Source organism: Peromyscus maniculatus, chromosome 7, assembly GCF_049852395.1.
Source record: "Peromyscus maniculatus bairdii isolate BWxNUB_F1_BW_parent chromosome 7, HU_Pman_BW_mat_3.1, whole genome shotgun sequence".
NCBI lineage: Eukaryota > Metazoa > Chordata > Mammalia > Rodentia > Cricetidae > Peromyscus > Peromyscus maniculatus.
The window spans coordinates 109011958-109031367 of NC_134858.1; the positions used below are offsets into that span (position 1 = coordinate 109011958).

At 45.7% G+C, this 19410-nt stretch overlaps 1 protein-coding gene across 1 annotated transcript in view; it reads left to right on the plus strand.

Annotated features, from left to right (window-relative positions):
- The window catches only part of Dclk3 (doublecortin like kinase 3), a 53681-nt gene that overhangs the window by 19193 nt on the left and 15078 nt on the right, over positions 1 to 19410 (plus strand). The window contains exon 2 of the mRNA XM_006975510.4: positions 6966 to 8809. Within this exon, the coding sequence (XP_006975572.3) occupies positions 6966 to 8809 (1844 nt within the window). The remainder of the gene's footprint in view (positions 1 to 6965; positions 8810 to 19410) is intronic.

Below are 19410 nucleotides of genomic sequence, written 5' to 3' on the forward strand. Positions count from 1 at the left end.
AACACAGCAAATTGGAAATTAACCAGCAAGCTGTTGGCTTAAATATTAATGTAGGTACTCAGAGAGGCAGTAGGTACAGGAGGGGAGACTTCACAGTCTGTGTGCATGCATTTTTCTTTCTAATTTTTTCTTTTGTCCTGGCATGTCTTTAGGATGTACCCTGAGATCCTGGGACCTCCAGGAAAGAGGAGCCTGCTTTCTGGCTTCAAGGGCGTGAGGATTTTCAGACAATAAGTGTGGCAGAGATGGAAGTGGAAGTGTGATGTGTGGGAACCGGGGACCAACTGAGAGAGTGAGAGGGGACAGGCGTTTTGGAAGGTTTCAGGAATAGACCTTTAAACTGAGAAAAGGTGTGCTCACTTAGAGATACTCCAGAAGCCAGGCATGGTGGCACACATCTGTAATTCCAGCACTCAGGAAGTAGAGGTAGGAAGACCAGGGGCTTCAAGACCATCTTCAGCTACATAGGGAGTTTGAGACTGGTCTGAGCTACAGAGACACCGTCTTTAAAGAAGGAGCCCAGGAACACTGGAGGCAATGCAGGCTCACGGCAGTTCTCCCACGGCTGTCATGAGCAGCTCAGGAAAATGTATCTGCCAACGGTCAGGAGGAATAGACTAAGGACTGGCAGGTGCCACTCACAGAGAGGCCAGTCAGGTGCTGCGCCTCTGTGCTGGGAGGCACTGAGGGAAATGGTGACCAGTGGGTCAGCAGATAAAACCAATGCAGAGTAGAGGGACTTCTAAGGTAATAGAAGGGAAGCAAATTTAATCTCCCTTTGGGTGTCTCAGTCAGTGTCACAAGGGCGGTGAAGATCGCTGGTGTCAACGTTTGGGAGAGCTTGGCGTATCACAGTGATGACGGTGTATGAGAAGGAGCACGGTACTTGTGTTTCTTTGTTGGCGCTTCCTCTTCCCATCATTTGGGTGTCAGCTGGGTTCCCGATGTACAGAACGGGAGCATTTCCACAGCTCACTGTGAGGCCATGCTCCAGTGTTTAAAATTCATGTAGAAAACTCTCTTTGGGATGTTTGCATTATCAAGTGCGACTTCACAGATGTTTTCCTGATCGCATATCCACAAGTGAGCAGAGTGAGTTTGTTCCCAAACGGTGTCTGGAAAATGGCCCAAACAAACGACTCAGGGAAAGGGAAAATTTCCTCCAGTCCCCTGCATCTCTGCCTCCCAAGCGAATAATCTCAGCTCTGGGGAAATCACCCAGAACTGAAAGGCCAATGACAGGGAAAGTATTTTAAGGGGAATTTCCGTGCTAGAGAGAGCAAGTTAATAATGCTCTATTAGATGTGGTAACTTTTTATTGAATGTTACAAGGTACTTTAAAACACCAATTTTATTTTTTTTAGAGACAGGGTTTCTCTGTGTAATAATCTTCAACGTGTAGACCAGGCTGGCCTCGAACTCACAGAGATCTGCCTGCCTCTGCCTCTTCAAGTGCTGGGATTAAAAGCATGTGCCATTGCTGCCCAGCCAATTTCTGTTTTTAAATACACACAGTTTCTAAATGCTTCAGGAACAATTAGGTATTATTTATGTCTTAGAGCAACTGGATGTAATTCTCCTCTTTCTTAAAAAAAAAAAAATAAAGTTTCGTGTGTGTGTGTTGTCTTGCCTGCATGTATGTCTGTGTACCACATAGGTGCCTGGTGTTGGAAGAGACTGTTTGACCCCCTGAGACTGGAGTTACAGGTGGTTGTGAGTCATCATGTGGGTGCTGGAAATCAGACCTAGGTCCTTTGTAAGAGCAGCCAGTGCTCTTAATCACTGAGCCGTCTCTCCAGTACTGACTCATTCTAGTGGCTACCATAGCTTCTTGGAAGGGAATACTGATCAGAGGCATGGCTTGTTTTTGTTTGTGTGAATTAGATAAGCAGGTTAGGACTAAAAAATGGCTAGGAAAAGGTCAACGCTCCTTGTGATAAAAAAAAAAATAGGAGACAGTGTAAACACATTAGGCTCTTGTTATTTTTGTCTTGATTATACACTTGGTGATTGGCAGCTAGTCTCCTCACTAAGTAATGATAAATAATTAGAGAGGAAACTGGGTGAGTGTGATTCCCAGAGCTGGTCACCATGGAATCATGTTAGGTGAACTCATCTGAGTGGCAGCGGTGAGTAATAGACATGAGTCTTGAAGTCAAACAAATCCAGGGCATAATGCCATGGCAAGCTGGTTTAGGTACTGGGCATTCTTGATGCTAGCATCCTAGGGCCAGCAAGCAGGAAGCTGAGTTAGCCTACCAGAAGGCCCACGTACCTAGGTTTGTTGGATATCTCTTTCAGTTACTACAGGAATGACAAGTTTATCCTGCTGGATTGTATTTAGCATCTCTTCTCTTTGACCTTGAGATTTGCGTGGGTCTGGGGGAAACTCAAGCTTGCAGGACACATTTTCCTTCATTATGTGGAAAACCCAGCCCCCCTGGAGAGTCTGTCCAGGCCGAGCAGGGTGCCAGCCCCTCAGTGTGAACGAGACATCACGGCTGTTTGGCATGGTCCTGCTTTGCTTTCTATTGCTGTGATACACATCGTGACCAAAAGTAACTTGGGGAGGAGAGGGTTTATTTGGCTTACACATCCTGATCACAGTCCTTCACTGAAGGGAGTCAGGGCAGGCATGCAAACAGGAGCAGAGGCAGAGACCACAGAGGAACGCTGCTTATGGGCTTCCTCCCAGGCTCACATTTAGCTGGCTTTCTTATACAGCCAAGGCCTATCTGCCTGGGGCTGGCACCTTCCACAGTGGGCTGGGGCCCTCCCACATCTGTCAACAATTAAGAAAGTGCCACCCAGACATGCCTATGGGTCAGTTTGATGAAGGCATTTTCTCTCCCAAAATGACAAAATGACAGGCGGGTAGAAAAACGGAACTCAGAGGGATTATAGAATGTTCCTGAGTGCACTCAGCTAATGACACTCGGTAGATTCAGTATCTAACAGAAGTCGTCTGACTCTACATTCCATGTTCCAGCTGCAAAATGAAGTTTTCCCAAACTCCGAGCAAATGGACTGCTCCTGCCTGGTTGTCTTTTACACTCCTTCCTTGGTGGTTTTTCTGGTGGAAGACAAATGTCTGATCACAGACTCTTTCCCTCCAGATTCCATCCATTCAGTAGGTCTGCTCAGTGATGATGCTTGGAGCTCAAAACAGTGACACTGTTATTTGTGGCAATGGTTGATCTTGATCATCAACTTGAAAGGGTTTAGACTCACGTAGGAGGCAAATCTATGAGCGGGTCCTCAAAAAAGTTTCCAAGTCAGGCTAACTGAGGTGGAACAATCCGCGGGAACTGTGGTGCACCAGTCCATGGGTTGGAGCCCTGGGCTGGAAAAAAAAAAAAAAAAAAAAAAAAAAAAAAGAGCCAACTGAACATCAACCTCATCTCTTTCTGCTTTCTGATTATGGATGAAATGTAAACAGTGTCCTCACCCTCCTACTTCCATGATTTTCCCTACCATGGTGGATTATATCCCTGAGCCCAAATAAACAGCCACCCCCACATCGATTCTGTCATAGCTATAAGAAAAGCAACGAATACAGTCACCAACACAGCTGCATTTCCCTTGGGGCTCCCAGTTCCTTGCTGTGCCAGGAACTCTGTCGGTCCCGGAGTTTCCAGGAGGGGGAGGGACTGAGTTCTCTGTCTTCCTTTAGACTATGGTGCTTCCAATGATCTGGGTGTCTAGGTAGTGGACTAGGCATAATTGATGTTCTGTTGTGGAGACTGAACTGTTCTGTATTTACATTCCATTTGATTGTGTCCTGGGTTGTCTTCTTGGTTCAGAGATGTGGTACCATCAGCTTGCTCTCCTAACTTCCTGGGACCCATGAAAGCTTTGGGCAGAGTCTTTTGAAAATGTCTAAGTACAGCTGTCCTGACAATCTATCCTCTTCCACCCAGGTCTGGGTACCTTGGGGTCAAACTGCCCATCAGAAGACCGACGTTTGGGCTCTTGAGGATGCAGATCTCACTAGGGCTCACATCTTCATTATCCTAAGTTGCTCTCCAGTGTGGGTCCTGTTTCATGAGTTCCACTTCACACCACCCCGATGCCCATCTAAGACCTCTCTGGGGTCTTCCTAAGCCCTCCTTCCATGATGCATGTCCATCTTCACCAGTGTGTTTACAGACTTGTGTCTGCCTGGTTGTCCTCTGAGGACCCATGTTCTCTTTCTCCCTAGAATAGAGGACACTTCTCTTGCAAAGCCCATGGATTTTGAAGGCAGGGCTGGGGATTTTACTTCTTAGGGCTGCTTCAGAGTTTGCTACTTTCCCACCTCCCAATACTGTTCTAGTCGAGGCTCGTATCATCCCTTGGCTTGACACTCTCATGTAGAGACTGACCATTTCTCCAAAATTTTTCTGTTCCACCTTGAGTTTTACATTTATTTGTGGTAACCTCAGGACCACATGGACAACTGTTCAACTCCATGGCAGGGTCCTGGGCCCCTCTACTAGGGGCCTCCTCCCCATTTAGCGCTGAAGGCACAAGTTAACTCCTGTCCTTCAATAATTCTTGATCCTCTTTCTTCTCATATTTGCATTTGATCTGCCTCTTGACTTTCTGGCGGTGGTCTCTGATCCTAGCCAACATTTGATCCTTTGGGTTACCCTATCCTTTCTCTACTCCTACTTGGGAAAGCCCTTACCTGGGGTATTGGCTGAGGAGATAACAGTTCTCTGTACCAAGAGTTTGATAAGTCTGAATCAAGATCCTACCCTATACAAAGAGCATGAGGAAACAAGTTTCCTTATTTTCTTATGCTCTTCATCAGTCCTTCACACATACCCATGCATTTCATGGTCACCTTCCCTCATAACCTTCTTCAGGTCCACGACACAGGGAGTTCAGATCAGTGTTCCTGCTGCCTACGACTGGGGCAGGGTAGCTGTGAGAAGTATAACAGATGTCCGTAAATAAATCCCTCCACTGTAACTGTGATTGGCACTCATAAATTCATGGCATGTGGGAAGATCAGCACCAGCTCTTACTTTCTCATCTGATCGACAATGTGCCTAGAGAGAACTTGTCTCAGAACAGATTGTATGTTATAATTAAAAAACAAAACACATTCTGCGTGGACATGTGGGCCAAGCTGTCCTTCCCTGGCAAATGAGGTTTCTGCTGTGGTGGATTGAAATACATTTACAGGTAATCACTTTGAAACTTTGAACAAGATAGTTACTTAAAAATATTTTTGTTTTATTTTAAAATACTTGTGTGTGGGTTTGTGCAAATATGAGTGCCATTACCTGAGAGACCAGAAGGAGGAGCCGATCCCCTGGAGCTAGAGTCACAGGTGGTTGTGAACTGCCTGACGTGGGTGCTGGAAATTGAACTTGGGTCCTCTGCAAGACCACTTTGTGCTCTTAATCACTGGGCCATTTCTCCTGCCCCCTGCTTTTAACCTTTTAAAACTAATTTTATTATTATTTTATTTTTTGTGCACGGGTGTTTTCCTACATGAAAATATGTACACCATGTGTATGCCAAGGAGGTATGTGTGTTGGATCCTTTGGAATGATATGTTGTGAGCCACCATAGGGATTCTGGAAACCCAGCACCTAGAATCTTCTGAAACAGCAGCCAGTACTCTTAACCATGGAGCCATCTCTCTAACCACTTTTTTTTTTTTTTTTAAGATAGTGTCTCACTATGTATCCCTCATCTGGCCTGGAGCTCATATGCAGACCAGGCTGGTCTTAGACTCACAGAAATCCACTCTGACTCCTGAGTGCTATGATTGAAGGCGTGTGCTGTTGTGCCTGCCTTGTTTATCTGAGACAAGGTCTCATTTTGTAGCCTGCTAGCCTGGAAACCAGGCTCTAGCCTCAAGTCTCATGGTAATTTTCTTGCTTTAGCATCCTGGGTGCTGGGGTTACAATCTTGTGTTACTGTACTGGGATAGGATTCAGGGCTTTGTATATTGTACATGTTAATTTCACTTTGTAGCACTGAGATACATTTTATTTTAAATAAGGAGGGAAAAAATCTTTTAGAGAATGAGGTTTCTTTATATGGATTGAAATCAAGATCTTTACAGCAACATTTCATGCAGACTCTCAATTAGAGCTTTCAACCCTCCCCTCCCCCACCGCATTGGCCTGGCCCTGTTTATGATGCCAGGCAAAGCTGTGCACACAGACTTATACCTTAATTGAATGAAATGATAACACAAAGCTGATACTAAGATTGGAAAGTAGGTATTGATAAGTGTCAGTATTTTGTTAAATGAACTATAATTACTTTCCTATTACTCTACAAACCTGGGAGGGAAATGTCACCCTTCCTACTGTCATAGATGAAGGACATGGAGGCACAGATACTTTGCCCAAGTCTATAGACGTAGTTACAGGTCACTCCAGGATAGAAAATCTGGGCATACCCTCTTCTCATATTGCCTTCCCTGTAGGAGGTGAAGATGTAGCTGGGCCAAAGGATGGGAAGGATCAGAGACCCCTGAAGTTCTGGAATGTTTTAGCTTCATGTTGCATCCTAGGTAGACAGTTTGGAGCTTTAATTTGTGTTCAATGGATCAGATTATGACTCCAGAAGGTCCCCGGTGTGGCCTGGCTCAGGGGAGGTCTCTGCAAAAGAGCCACCTCAGCCTTTTGCTAACTCAGTTCCAGGCTCCTGTTCTTTCATGGAGGAGATTGAAGCTAAGACATAATGTTTAAAGGTCCATCATTTAAACAGTGACAATAGAATAGCAATATACACAATATACATATATACAAACACACATATACATATATAACACACATATACACATATAACACACACATATGTATATATTGTGGCTGGGACACGAAGCAGTTCTCTCATGTGCTGGCCAGCTGCTCTGTCACCGGGTTACACTTCCCGCACCTTCAGCAGTCAAGTCTGACGAAGTCCAAAGGGTAAACCCACTTGGACTAACCTCCTTTGTCTTTTTCCTGTTGCAGGCCACCGAGGCCCGTGTGACCATTCTCTAAAATGCTTGAGCTCCAAGATTTCTGAGCGAAAGCTGCAAAGCTCCTGGCTGCCTGCCGGACGAGGACCTCTGGAGAAACCTGCCCTGGGGCCACGCGGTGCCGTCATGCCCATGTTCAATCCTCAGAGTGGCCTTCACTCAGCCCGTGCTGAGCACAGCCCGCTGAAGCCCAGGGTGGTGACGGTGGTGAAGCTGGGTGGGCAGCCCCTCCGCAAGGCCACCCTGCTCCTCAACAGGCGGTCGGTGCAGACCTTTGAGCAGCTCCTAGCCGACATCTCGGAAGCCTTGGGCTTTCCACGGTGGAAGAACGACCGTGTGCGGAAGCTGTTCACACTCAAGGGCAGGGAAGTCAAGAGTGTGTCTGACTTCTTCAGGGAGGGGGATGCCTTCATAGCTATGGGCAAAGAGCCGCTAACATTGAAGAGCATCCAGCTGGCTATGGAGGAGCTGTATCCCAAGAACCGGGCCCTTGCCCTGGCCCCACACAGCAGAGCCGCCTCCCCAAGGCTGAGAAGCCGACTTCCCAGCAAGCTTCTAAAAGGAGGCCCCCGCTGTGGAGAGGTGGGAAGCTGTAGTGAGGTTATGGGGAGCCGGACAGTCACCAGGCATCAGGGCAAGACCTCTACAGAGCTGGCCTTGGAAGACAAGGTGAGGGCCCAGAAGAAGTGGGTAAGAGGCAAACAGGAAGCAGAACCTGGTGCCCTGCCAACACCCAGGGAAGCCACTCTGGAGGAGACTCATGCAAGTGGAGAGAAGCACCTGGGGGTAGAGATCGAAAAGACCTCCGGGGAGATCGTCAGGTGTGAGAAGTGTAAGCGAGAAAGAGAGCTGCAGCTGGGCCTGCAGAGGGAGCGGTGCCCTCTGGGCATCAGTGAGCTGGACCTGGGGAGGGGTCAGAAGTGGGATTCGGAGAAGCTGGTGAGGACCAAGAGCTGCAGGCGGGCTTCTGAGGCAAACTCGACGGATGGAGAGGAAGGATGGAAGGGTGATAGCCATCGGAGCAGCCCCAGGAATCCCCCTCAGGAGCTGAGGAGACCCAGCAACAACTCAGACAAGAAAGAGAACAGAGGCTCGGAACCTCAGGAAAGTCACCCTCAAGGAGCAGCCAAGGCCCAGAAGGACCTCGTGGAAGGTCCACCAGCTGTACAGGAGGGGCTGGTGGATGCGAGGAAAGACCTCAGGCACACGTGCAGGAATAAGCATGGCGCCTGGCTTCTGAGAGAGCACCAGGCCGAACCCCCGCAGCTTCCCAGGACCCGAGGGGAGGAGAAGGAAACAGACCACGAGAAGAAGCCAGGTGGCTCAGGAGGAAGGAGAATGGTGCTGGAAAAGGAGCCTAAGACGAAGCTGGAAGAGAGCAAGCTGGAACGGCCCAGTGGCCGGAAGCTGCGGCCGCTGGGCATCATCTCAGCTGATGTGGAGAAGCACTATGAAATCGGTCGGGTCATCGGGGACGGGAACTTTGCCGTCGTGAAAGAGTGCAGGCACCGCGAGACCAAGCAGGCTTACGCCATGAAGATTATTGACAAGTCCAAGCTGAAGGGCAAGGAGGACATAGTTGACAGTGAGATTTTAATTATTCAGAGCCTCTCTCACCCCAACATCGTGAAACTGCACGAGGTCTATGAAACGGAAGCGGAGATCTACCTGATCATGGAGTATGTTCAGGGAGGGGACCTTTTTGATGCCATCATAGAAAGTGTAAAGTTTCCAGAGCCTGATGCCGCACTCATGGTCACAGACTTGTGTAAGGCCCTCGTCCACATGCACGACAAGAAGATCGTCCACCGGGATCTGAAACCGGAAAACCTTCTGGTAAGCCGGGAGTTTTGCTGTTACCGGAGAGGGAGTTATAAAATATAGGATAGAATGAATAGCAGCTGCATCATGCTGTTCAAGAATTACGCTACTTTAATGTGCTTATTTCAGTACTTAAAACCTTGGGTATAGTTCCTAAATTGCTGAATAGATTTGTTTTGATTGTTACAGAAATATAAGCCTTTTGATTTAAATAAGTCAAAATGTTTCCTCTTCTCTAGGAGATAAATGTGTTTGCTTTCATGGTGGCCATGTGACTTAATTTCTTGGATATTTACATATCCTCTGGCAGAGGCAATGGATGTCTACTGGTGGTGGCTTCTCCCTCAAGCTTTGCACCTACCATCTGACCCTCCCTGTGTCCTCTTTGAGGACAATGCTTTGCCAAGGAGTTTCCAGTCTGCAGATCTGGAGAGATCTGTGTGTGGATTGCATGAGACTGGTGGGGAAGTGTCTTGGTTTCTATGCTGGATGAAATACCATGACCAAAAGCAAATTGAGGAGGAAAGGGCTTATTTGGCTTATGCTTCCATATCACAGTTGATTATTGAAGGGAGTCAGGCAGGACAGGCACTCAAACAGGACAGGAACCTGGAGGCAGGAGCTGATGCAGAGGCCACAGAGGGGTGCTGCTTACTGGCTTGCTCCCTATGGCTTACTCAAACTGCTTTCTTTTTCTTTCTTTCTTTCTTTCTTTCTTTTTTTTTTGGTTTTTCGAGACAGGGTTTCTCTGTGTAGCTTTACGCCTTTCCTGGAACTCACTTGGTAGCCCAGGCTGGCCTCGAACTCACAGAGATCCGCCTGCCTCTGCCTCCCGAGTACTGGGATTAAAGGCGTGCGCCAACACTGCCCGACTTTCAACCTGCTTTCTTATAGAACGCAGGACCACCAGCCCAGAGATCACACCACCCACAATGGACTGTGCTCTCCCCCATCAATCACTAATTAGAAAATGCCTTACAGGCTTGCCTACAGCCTGATCTTATGGTGGCATTTTCTTAATTGAGGTTCCCTCCTCTCGGATGACTTTAGCTTGTGTCAAGTTGATGTAAGACTCTCTAGCACAGGAAGACAGGTCCTCCAAATTTGCTTCCTAGTTTTTTTGTATGTTTATTTCTTTCTCCAGATGAAGTCCTTATCCTTTCTGGACCTTAGTGTTGTGTGATTCTTCCTAGGGAGACATGAACAAAATCCTGTGCAGTCCAGACAGGGCACAAGCAATAGACAAATGATTCCAACCAAGTTTAGCTTAGTGAACCCATGACTTTGTTGGAGTTACTTAGAGGAATGTATGTGGTGATATATTATGTACCCTAATAAGTTTACCTTAAGATCAGAGAGACAAAGGAACAAGCTACCTCTTATCTTTAGGACTCCTCAGCCTGAAAAGCTTTCCTCAGCCGAAAGACTTTAGTTCCTGTCTCCTCACACCTTTTCCCAACCACTCATATCATTTCCTGTCTGAACTTTCCTAGTGCTGGCTTTAAAGGCATGTGTGCTTTCCAAGCAAAGGCATGAGATCTCAAGTGCTGGGATTAAACGTGTGTGCCACCACTGTCTGGCTCTGTTTCTCTCCTAGACTGAATCAATCTCATGTAGTCCAGGGTGGCTTTGAACTCACAAAGATCCAGATGGATCTCTACCTCACGAGTGCTAGGATTAAAGGTGTGTGCCACCACTGCCTGGCTTCTTTCTACGTTTAATCTAGTGGCTTGTTCTGTTCTCTGATCTTCAGGCAAATTTATTAGGGTACACAATATATCACCACAAGTGTGGCCGACAAGTTCCTCAGAGGATTGTGGGTAACTCAAAGGCAGCTGCATCCCGCTTACCCCAGCATGGGTGGTGATGACTCACCCAAGCTACACCCTGGAGCTCTGCTCAGGCTGGGGAGGCTTCAAGGAAGAGTCTCTTCTTTCTTTTCCAGCCGTTGTTTGCCATTTTTTATAAAACCTTGTGGGGGGGGGGGTGAGTGGGGTAGGGAGACCACCTGTGTCTTGTAACTTTCGAAGCCTCAAGAGTCCTAAGAGCCTTCCTCTTTGACCTCTCTGAGAATGAAGGTTTTGATTAGAAGGAAATAGCCACATAACATGTAGTTTCCTGATTTCTGTTATTTAAATTTTTTTTTTCCCTGGTACTGGAGAGATGGCTCAGTGATTAAGGACACCTGCTGTAGAGGACCCAACACCCATGTTTGGCACCTAACTACCGCCTGTAACTGCACTCCAGGGGATCTAACACCCTTTTTTAACCTCCCCAGGCACCTGAACATATATATACATGCACGGATAATACACTCATTTATATACATTGTTAAGCAATCAAATCTTTAAGGTGTATATTTGTGTGTGTGTGTGTGTGTGTGTGTGTGTGTGTGTGTGTGTGTGTGTGAGAGAGAGAGAGAGAGAGAGAGAGAGAGAGAGAGAGAGAGAGAGAGAGAGAGAGGTGGGGATAGGGAATGCATGCAATGGCACCAGGTGTAGAGGTCAGGGGACAGCTTTATGGAATCAATTCTCACTTTCCACCTTTACTTCATTTCCAGGGATGGAACTAAGGTGCCAAGGTTAGTCTGTCAAGGATCTTTACTCAGTGGGTCATCTTCTTAGCTCTAGTTTCCTGATTTAATAGGAAAAGAACACTAACAGTAGTATCTTGGGAGGTTGAGTGAGAATAGACATGAGAAAAAGCAGAGGCCCCCTGACATGAAGGAGTCAGTACATTAACCCAGGTTGGCTGTGACACTCTCCTGTTTAACATGAAATGTCACGATACACCTACTTCCCAGAGGGCCATTCTGTATCTTGGGTGGATCAAGACAAAAACAAATCTCTTTGTAATAATGTCAGAATGCATTGTTTAAGTTGTGAATGTGGTTAAATGTCCCCGTGACAACTATCAAGACTATTGTTTCATTCTCCTGCCTTCACACAAGATCAAGACACCCAGTCATAGACAGCCAGATGTGGTGCTACATGCCTGAACTCCAGTCATAGACAGCCAGATATATGTGGTGCTGCATGCCTGTAACCCCAACACTTGGGAGGTAGAGGCAGGAGGACCAGGACTTGAAGGTCATTGTTGGTTATTTCAAGGACCAGCCTGTTCTTTTTTTTTTTTTTTTTTTTTTTTTTTTTTTTTTTTTTTTTTTTTTTTTGGTTTTTCGAGACAGGGTTTCTCTGTGTAGCTTTGCACCTTTCCTGGAACTCGCTTTGGAGACCAGGCTGGCCTCGAACTCACAGAGATCCGCCTGCCTCTGCCTCCCAAGTGCTGGGATTAAAGGCATGCGCCACCACCGCCCGGCCAGCCTGTTCTTTTTAATGACCTATTTATTGTTGTTGATTGTTTTTTGAGACAGGGTCTCTCTGTGTAGCCCTGGCTGTCCTTGAACTCACTTTGTATACTAGCCTGGCCACAAACTCAGAGATTCAGCTGTCTCTGCCTCCTGAGTGCTGAGAGTAAAGGCATGTGCCACCACTTGCAGGCTAATGCCCTATCTCAACAGAGAGACACCATGGAACTACTCATCCTGATCCTGCCCAACCCAAGCCAACTCCTGCTTTCTTGAACTATCCCTAATCACCCAACATAGTTCCAATCTTCTAAGTGTTTTGGATGCTCTCTGAGTTAAATGAAGATTCTAGCAGTATGTGTTCCCTCTTACTGCAGTGAGCTAATGAACCCAACATGTCTTATAAGTACATCCCTGGGAGTCTTGGTCAGAACAACAAATCTCACACTATCACCATCTGGAATCTTTGTCTCCTTTTATTCTTCATAGCTGTGATCACCACCTGATACATTCTGATCACACCTGACACTTTATGATCACACCCGGCAGGTTCTCTCACCACCTGATATGTTCTACATCTCATTTTTAGGAAAATTTATTAGAGGGCTAGAGATATGGCTCAGTGGTTAAGGCTGTTCTTTCAGAGGACCTGGGTTTGATTTCAACATGATGGCTCCCGAATTATCTGTAACTCAAATTCTGGGGATCCAATGTTCTCTTCTGGTCTCTTTGGACACCAAGCATCCATGTGGTGCACAGATATACATGCAGGCAAAATACTCATACACATAAAATAATACCATTTTAAAAATTATTAAAAGTAGAATTACATTTTTATTTATGTATTGTGTGTTGAGGGAGGCAGGCAGAAGATGAGCATGAGCATGCCACATTTCAAGGGAGGACAACTTGTAGGAGTCAATTCTCTCCTTCTGTCATATGGGTCCTGAAGATGGAACTGAGGCTTAGTGACAAGCACTTTTACCCAACTGAGCCATCTCACTAGCTGTGATGAAACAACACGATCAAGAGCAGATTAGGAAGGAGAGGATTTATTTGGCTTATATATCCTGGTCATAGTTCGGTGAAAGAAGCCAAGGCAGGAACTCAAGGCAGGAACCTGGAGGCAGGAACTGAAACAAAGACTATGGAAGGTGCTGATCTCTGGCTTGTGGCTTGCTCAGCCTGGAGGGGCACTCACTGACTTATTCTCCATGACTTGCTCAGCCTACTTTCTCATTCAGTCTAGAACTACCTGCCAAGGGGTGGCACCTCTTACAGTGGGCTAGGCCCTCCCACTTCAGTCATTAATTAAGAAAGTGCTCTATAGACTTGCCTACAGGCATTCCAATGGTGACAATTTCTTAATGAGGTTCTTTTCCCAGAGAACTCTAGGTTTTTCTGTCAAATCAATAAAACCAACCAGCACACAAATATTTATTATTATTATTATTATTATTGTGTGTGTGTGCGCGTGCGTGCGCTGTGCATGTATGTGACTGCAGGTGTGCACATGTCATGGTACGCACATGGTGCTCAGAGGATAACTTCAGGAGTTGGTTCTCTCCTTTCATCTTGTTGGAGGCAATCTTTCTTGTTACTGTTTCTGTGTGCTACAAGGTAGCTGGCCCTGGGGCTTCTGGGCCTTTCTCCAATCTCTGTCCTCACCTTCTTGTAGGAGTGCTGGGATTGCATGCACATGCCCCCAATCTGGCTTTTTACATGGTTTCCAGAGGTTAAACTCATGTCATGAGGCTTGCACAAGTGTTTTCACCAACCAGGCTGTCTCCCATCTACATTGCCTTTCATTTCTTCCTTCTCTCACTGGAAAGACAGGTCCATGACTACAGGCACGATTTTATTCAGACTCTACCATGAACCTGAGGACAATTTTGCCACATGGTAGACAATTAACAGACATTAGCCGGACATCATCATTTCATGCTGCCAGGGAAGCAGCAAGCACTCCATTGAGTTCAGCGTAAGGACTGTGGCGCCCAGGCATTTATCATGAAGACCAGTTCCTGTGGACAAAGTGATAGTGAATGGAGACAGTTATGCCAATAAGTTGCCTTTTTTAAAAAATGGGGCAAAGGAGTCAGGAATTGAGCATGTTTCCTTTAATGTGCATGGCTGCAGAGCTGTGTCCCTGAACTGCCCCCATGAGCAGGCTGAAGGCAGACTGAGTCAAGCTCATTTTCTGGTGAAATGAGGTTTATGTTGACCATTAACTCAGGCACTACTGTTTTTGCCAACTTTAATAAAATTGCAAGAATAATTTGGCTGGTTGCCTGCATGGTCTGAATTAGTTTTCAGTAACTCTCTTGGGGAAGTGGAATTTTTATATTTGTTGTTGTCCTTGTCCCTTTCCTACTGCTTTTTAACAACTTTTTATTATTATCAAGATTTTTTTTTTTTTTGGTGATGGGTTCACTGATGTATCCCAGACTCACCTTCAGTTTGCTGTGTAGCTTGAGGATGACCTTGAACATCAGATCCTCCTGCCTATATCTCCCAAGAGCTGCAGTTACAGGCCTGGTTTATGGGGTTCTGGGGATCTAACCCAGGGTCTCCTGTGTGCTAGGCAAGCAGCACTCTGCAAACCGAGTCACAGGCCCTGCCCCTCACCCATTTTTGTTGTCTGTCTTTTGGGTCTGAGCTGAGGCATTTTCCACATGTGATGTCCAGAGCCTGCTCTTGTGGTTGCTGTTTTCACTGAATCCTTTAAGCAGGGGAGATTCATGAGAGCCCAGGTAGGTCCTGTGAGCTGGCATTTCCTACACACGCCTACTGATGCCTTCTACCAGTTATACATGCCCATTGTTTCCACATGTGAGATCAGGTGTCCCCCAGGGATATTTTCACTTGGGGACAACTGGCTTACCTTGTGTTTTCTAACCATGTACTGGAATCGGTCTGAGGCTCAGCCTGTTCTCACGGTGTGAGGGGATGGAGTTACCAGCAGTGTCCCACTGGAGAGTGAGCTCCATGGTGGCTGAGCATGTGAAGTTGCTCTGGGCAGTAGAAACAGTAAAGGTGATGTGCTCAATGTGGACAAATCTCTATGAAAGTTCAGGCAGGTACAGTTCTTCATGGAATTAAATATCATAGCTGACATCTTTTAGTGCTTTGAGGCAGTGGACTGTGTGTGTGTGTGTGTGTGTGTGTGTGTGTGTACAAGTCTTGTGCAGGTGAATAGTTATAATTTTTCAGCTCAAACATATGATTTGTTCATTGCTATCAATCCAGTTGGCATTCAGAACCTGTTCTGATTTTGAAAGTCTGTTTTATTTTCTCCAAATAAAGCAGTGTATGTGTGTGTGTGTGTGTGTGTGTGTGTGTGTGTGTGTGTGTGTGTGTGTTTGTGTGTTTGTGCACATGTATGGCTTTAAAAACAGCAGAAAGCTATGTGTAAGCTATCTTTTGTGGAAGATTTAATGCATTGCTCTTCCTGCATGATTTGTCAGTATGCACTTATTGAAACAGGTATGTCTATCACACTCATGAAACACATTTGTCCTTTTTCTAGCTAAGTAAAATTTGGTATATCATGTCCAGAGCCTAAACATTGTCCAGTGCTAGGGGTTTTATTGTTTGTTTGTTTGTTTTGCTTTTTTGTTTTTTTTCAGACAAAGATGAGGTTTATGCTGGACTTGACAACTGCTGCTTGTCTGGATACCATTTCCAAGTTTGTTGATAGGATAATTATGTTGCAAATTTGTTTGGTTTTCCAAGATTCAATATTCATCATTGTTGCCATGGTGATCACCATCCATCAGTTGGTGTTCTTCACTTACCTAAATGTGTTGTCAAATGAATGCTTCCTTCCTGAATGCTTCCTTCCTTTACAGGATGGCTGCTGGGTCTCTGTTAGACCTGTCTTTTCTAAGCCTGGGAAAATGATTATTTTAGCATCAACTTCTGACTGAGCAGTGGGTTGTAACTGCAGCTGCTTTTACAGACACTTTCTGAGCACACTAAGAGCTCTTAATGAACGTGGCTGCTTATCATGATGTTTTAATCAACAGAAATATTTACATCTGCTAATTAGGCCCTGGAGTAACGTTTCAGGCCTGTATTGCCAAGTTCATCTGATCCCACTGATCTCATTTCCTGATATTACAATTCTTCTTCCCTTAGGGTTATTTAGACTCCTGAGATCTTGCAAACAAAGTTTTAATTATGAGAATTTCCAGCTTGCAGAAATATCCATGTTAATTGCTTCTTCTGCCAGTATGAGATCCCTCAAGGGGTTGGGATAGTGTTGACTGAGTCCCAGGGAAGGAAGGAGGAAGACACAGGAGATGACAAGAGATGGAGATTAGACCAGCTCACCCAGGATGGAGAGTATAGCCATCCAGGCTGGGTATCATCAGCTAAGACAGCTGGGTGAGCAGGGGAGTGATGGAGTGTAGTCATTCTAGAAGCATCTCTTCCAGTAGGTCAGGGAGGGAAGAGCAGAGTCTTGTTCTGGAAGGTGCTGGAAGGAGGCATGAGATGGGTGGATGATCAGTTGCTCCTCCATCTGACATACAAAGAGTGGATTTTCCTGGATCTTATCAGTGTTCACCAGCCCAGGTGCTGCATCTCCGAGTGCTTGGAGCAGGAGAAAAGGTGGTGGTGTGGAGGGACAGGTCACAGCTTGGGTAAAGACAGAGGGAGGTCCTTTTTCTGATGCCTCGTTGGTCTTGGGATGAAGTACATTTGTCTAGCTGTCTAACTACTGAATGTGGCTGGGATTGTGCACTGATATGTGTCTTTAAGGTGATAAAGAAAGCCTAGAATGAGATGACCCAACACGTCTCTTGCCCATTCTTCCTTCCATAATTTTGTTGACCTTAATTCCCTACACTCTCCTCCCCTCCCTTCTGATATGATATACAAGAAGGACTCCATGATAATATTTCTCCCTGATCTACACAGTATTTCTTTTACTAGCTCTACCTCTTTTCTCCTTAGCTAGAAGCTAGCCATATACTCCTCTTTTCTTATTAATGCTCCAAGTCTGACCAATTTTAAATTAACAATTTTAAAAATTGGTAATAACTGTGCAGCATATCTCATTAGTTATACTTCATTAAATGAAGAAACATGGATTAAATATATTACTAATATTATGATAATATAGATTATTAATAATATGAAATAAAGAGGGAGTGAAATGAATCAGACTTTTAGTTCAGGTCATTTTGTTAGGGTGAATACTGGCAATATCTTGCTGTCACCTTCCTAGGAGAATGTGTTCTTGTGAGCCCTTTGAGGTTCTAAGATTATAGTTCTCAAAATTCTTTTAGTTAGAGAAAGCAGCTCAGCAAATCTCTTCCATGAGTTTCCAAGATCTAGCTGTCCTTAGGCTCTGTCTCTTCTAGAAGGATCTGTTTCATCTTCTGAAAGTCCTGTCTGTTGCAGGTTATGTAAGGTCAGGGGAGGAATCTGCGGCCAGGCCGTGGTAAGCTTCTTGCTGGGCTCCAGCAGGAGATGCTGAGGTTGATTTTGGGCATTCAGTAGAAGTGAATAGAGACAGCTGGTCATCCTACGGTGATGCCCTGATGTGTGAATGGTTGGGATGGTGGGTGAGGAGAGAGGACTCTGGTGTTTCCGATCTGCAGATAGTTAGTGTGAGATTCATCTTTTTGATGGAGGAAGGAGATTGCAGGGTAATTAGAGGAATGTGAGCATGACTGAGTTCATGGGTGCTGAAAAGCCGCACCTGGTGTATACAGACATCTATTTCTAGCTCTCTCTCTCTCTCTCTCTCTCTCTCTCTCTCTCTCTCTCTCTCTCTCTGTGTGTGTGTGTGTGTGTGTGTGTGTGTGAAGGAGATCACAAAATGGAACAGGAACAGTGGCTGAAGGAATGTGTAGAAATGGGCTGTGTGTTTTTTAAGTTGGGAGGTTTGACCATATGTGATAATGGAGTCTTTCTCTGGGCTGGGGTTCTAATCTCTGAGACAGGATCAGGGTGAGTGAGAAGCCACTATTCCTCATCTTTCTTCTTTTTCTTTCTTTTTTTTTTTTAGATTTTAAAATATTTTAGATTTTATTTTTTTATTCATTTTACATACCAACCACAGTTCCCTCTCTTATCTCCCCTCCCCCCTGCCTCCCCGCACCTTTATCCCCTCCTCCAGCAGGGTAAGTTCTCCCATGGGGGGACAGCTAAGCCTGGTACATTCAGTTAAGGCAGGACCAAGCCCTTCCCCATTTTATCAGGAGTGAGCAAAGTGGCCAACCATAGGTAATGGGATCCAGAAAGCCAGCTCATGCACCAGGGATAGATCCTGATCACACTGCCAGGGGCCCCTCAAACAGACCCAGCTACACAACTGTCTCCCATATGCAGAGGGTCTAGTCTGATCCCATGCAGGTTCCACAGCTGTCAGTCTAAAGTTTGTGAGTTCCTTTGAGCTTGGTTCAGTTTTCTCTGTAGATTTTCCCATCATGATCTTGACTCCCCTTGCTCATATAATCCCTTTTCCCTCTCTTCAACTGGACTCCCAGAGTTTGGCTTGCTGCTTAGCTGTGGATCTCTACATCTGCTTCCATCAGTTCTGGATGATGACAGAGTATTCACCAATCTGATTACCAGGGTAGGCCAGTTTGGGCACCCTCACTACTGTTGCTAGTAGTCTAATCTGGGGTCATCCTTGTGGATTCCTGGGAATTTCCCTAGCACCAGGTTTCTTCCTTACCCCATAATGTCTCCCTCTATCAAGATATCTCTTTCATTGCTCTCCCACTCTGTCCCTCCCCCAGCTCAACCATCCCATTCCCTATGTTCTCACCTCCCATCCCCTACCCTCTATTCCCCGCCTCATCCCCAGTTTACTCGTTGGGATGTCCTGTGTTTCCCCTTCCCAAGGTGATCTGTATGTCCTTCGTAGGGTCCTCCTTGTTTCCTAGCTTCTCTGTAGCTGTGGGTTGTAGTCTGATTATCTTTTGCCTTACACCTAGTATCTACTTATGAGTGAGTACATACCATGTTTGCCTTTCTGAGTCTGGGTTGCTTCATTCAGGAAGATACTTTCTAGTTCCATCCATTTACCTGCAAATTTTATGATGTCATTGTTTTTTACAGCTGAGTAATACTCCATTGTATATATGTACCACATTTTCTTTATCCATTCTTTGGTTAAGGGGCATCTAAGTTGCTTCCAGGTTGGGGCTATTATGAATAATGCTGCTATGAACATAGTTGAGCAAGTGTCTTTGCAGTATGCTTGAGCATCCCTTGGGTATATGCCCAAGAGTGGTTTCATTGGGTCTTGAGGTAGATTCCCACTTTTCTGAGAAAGCGCCATATTCATTTC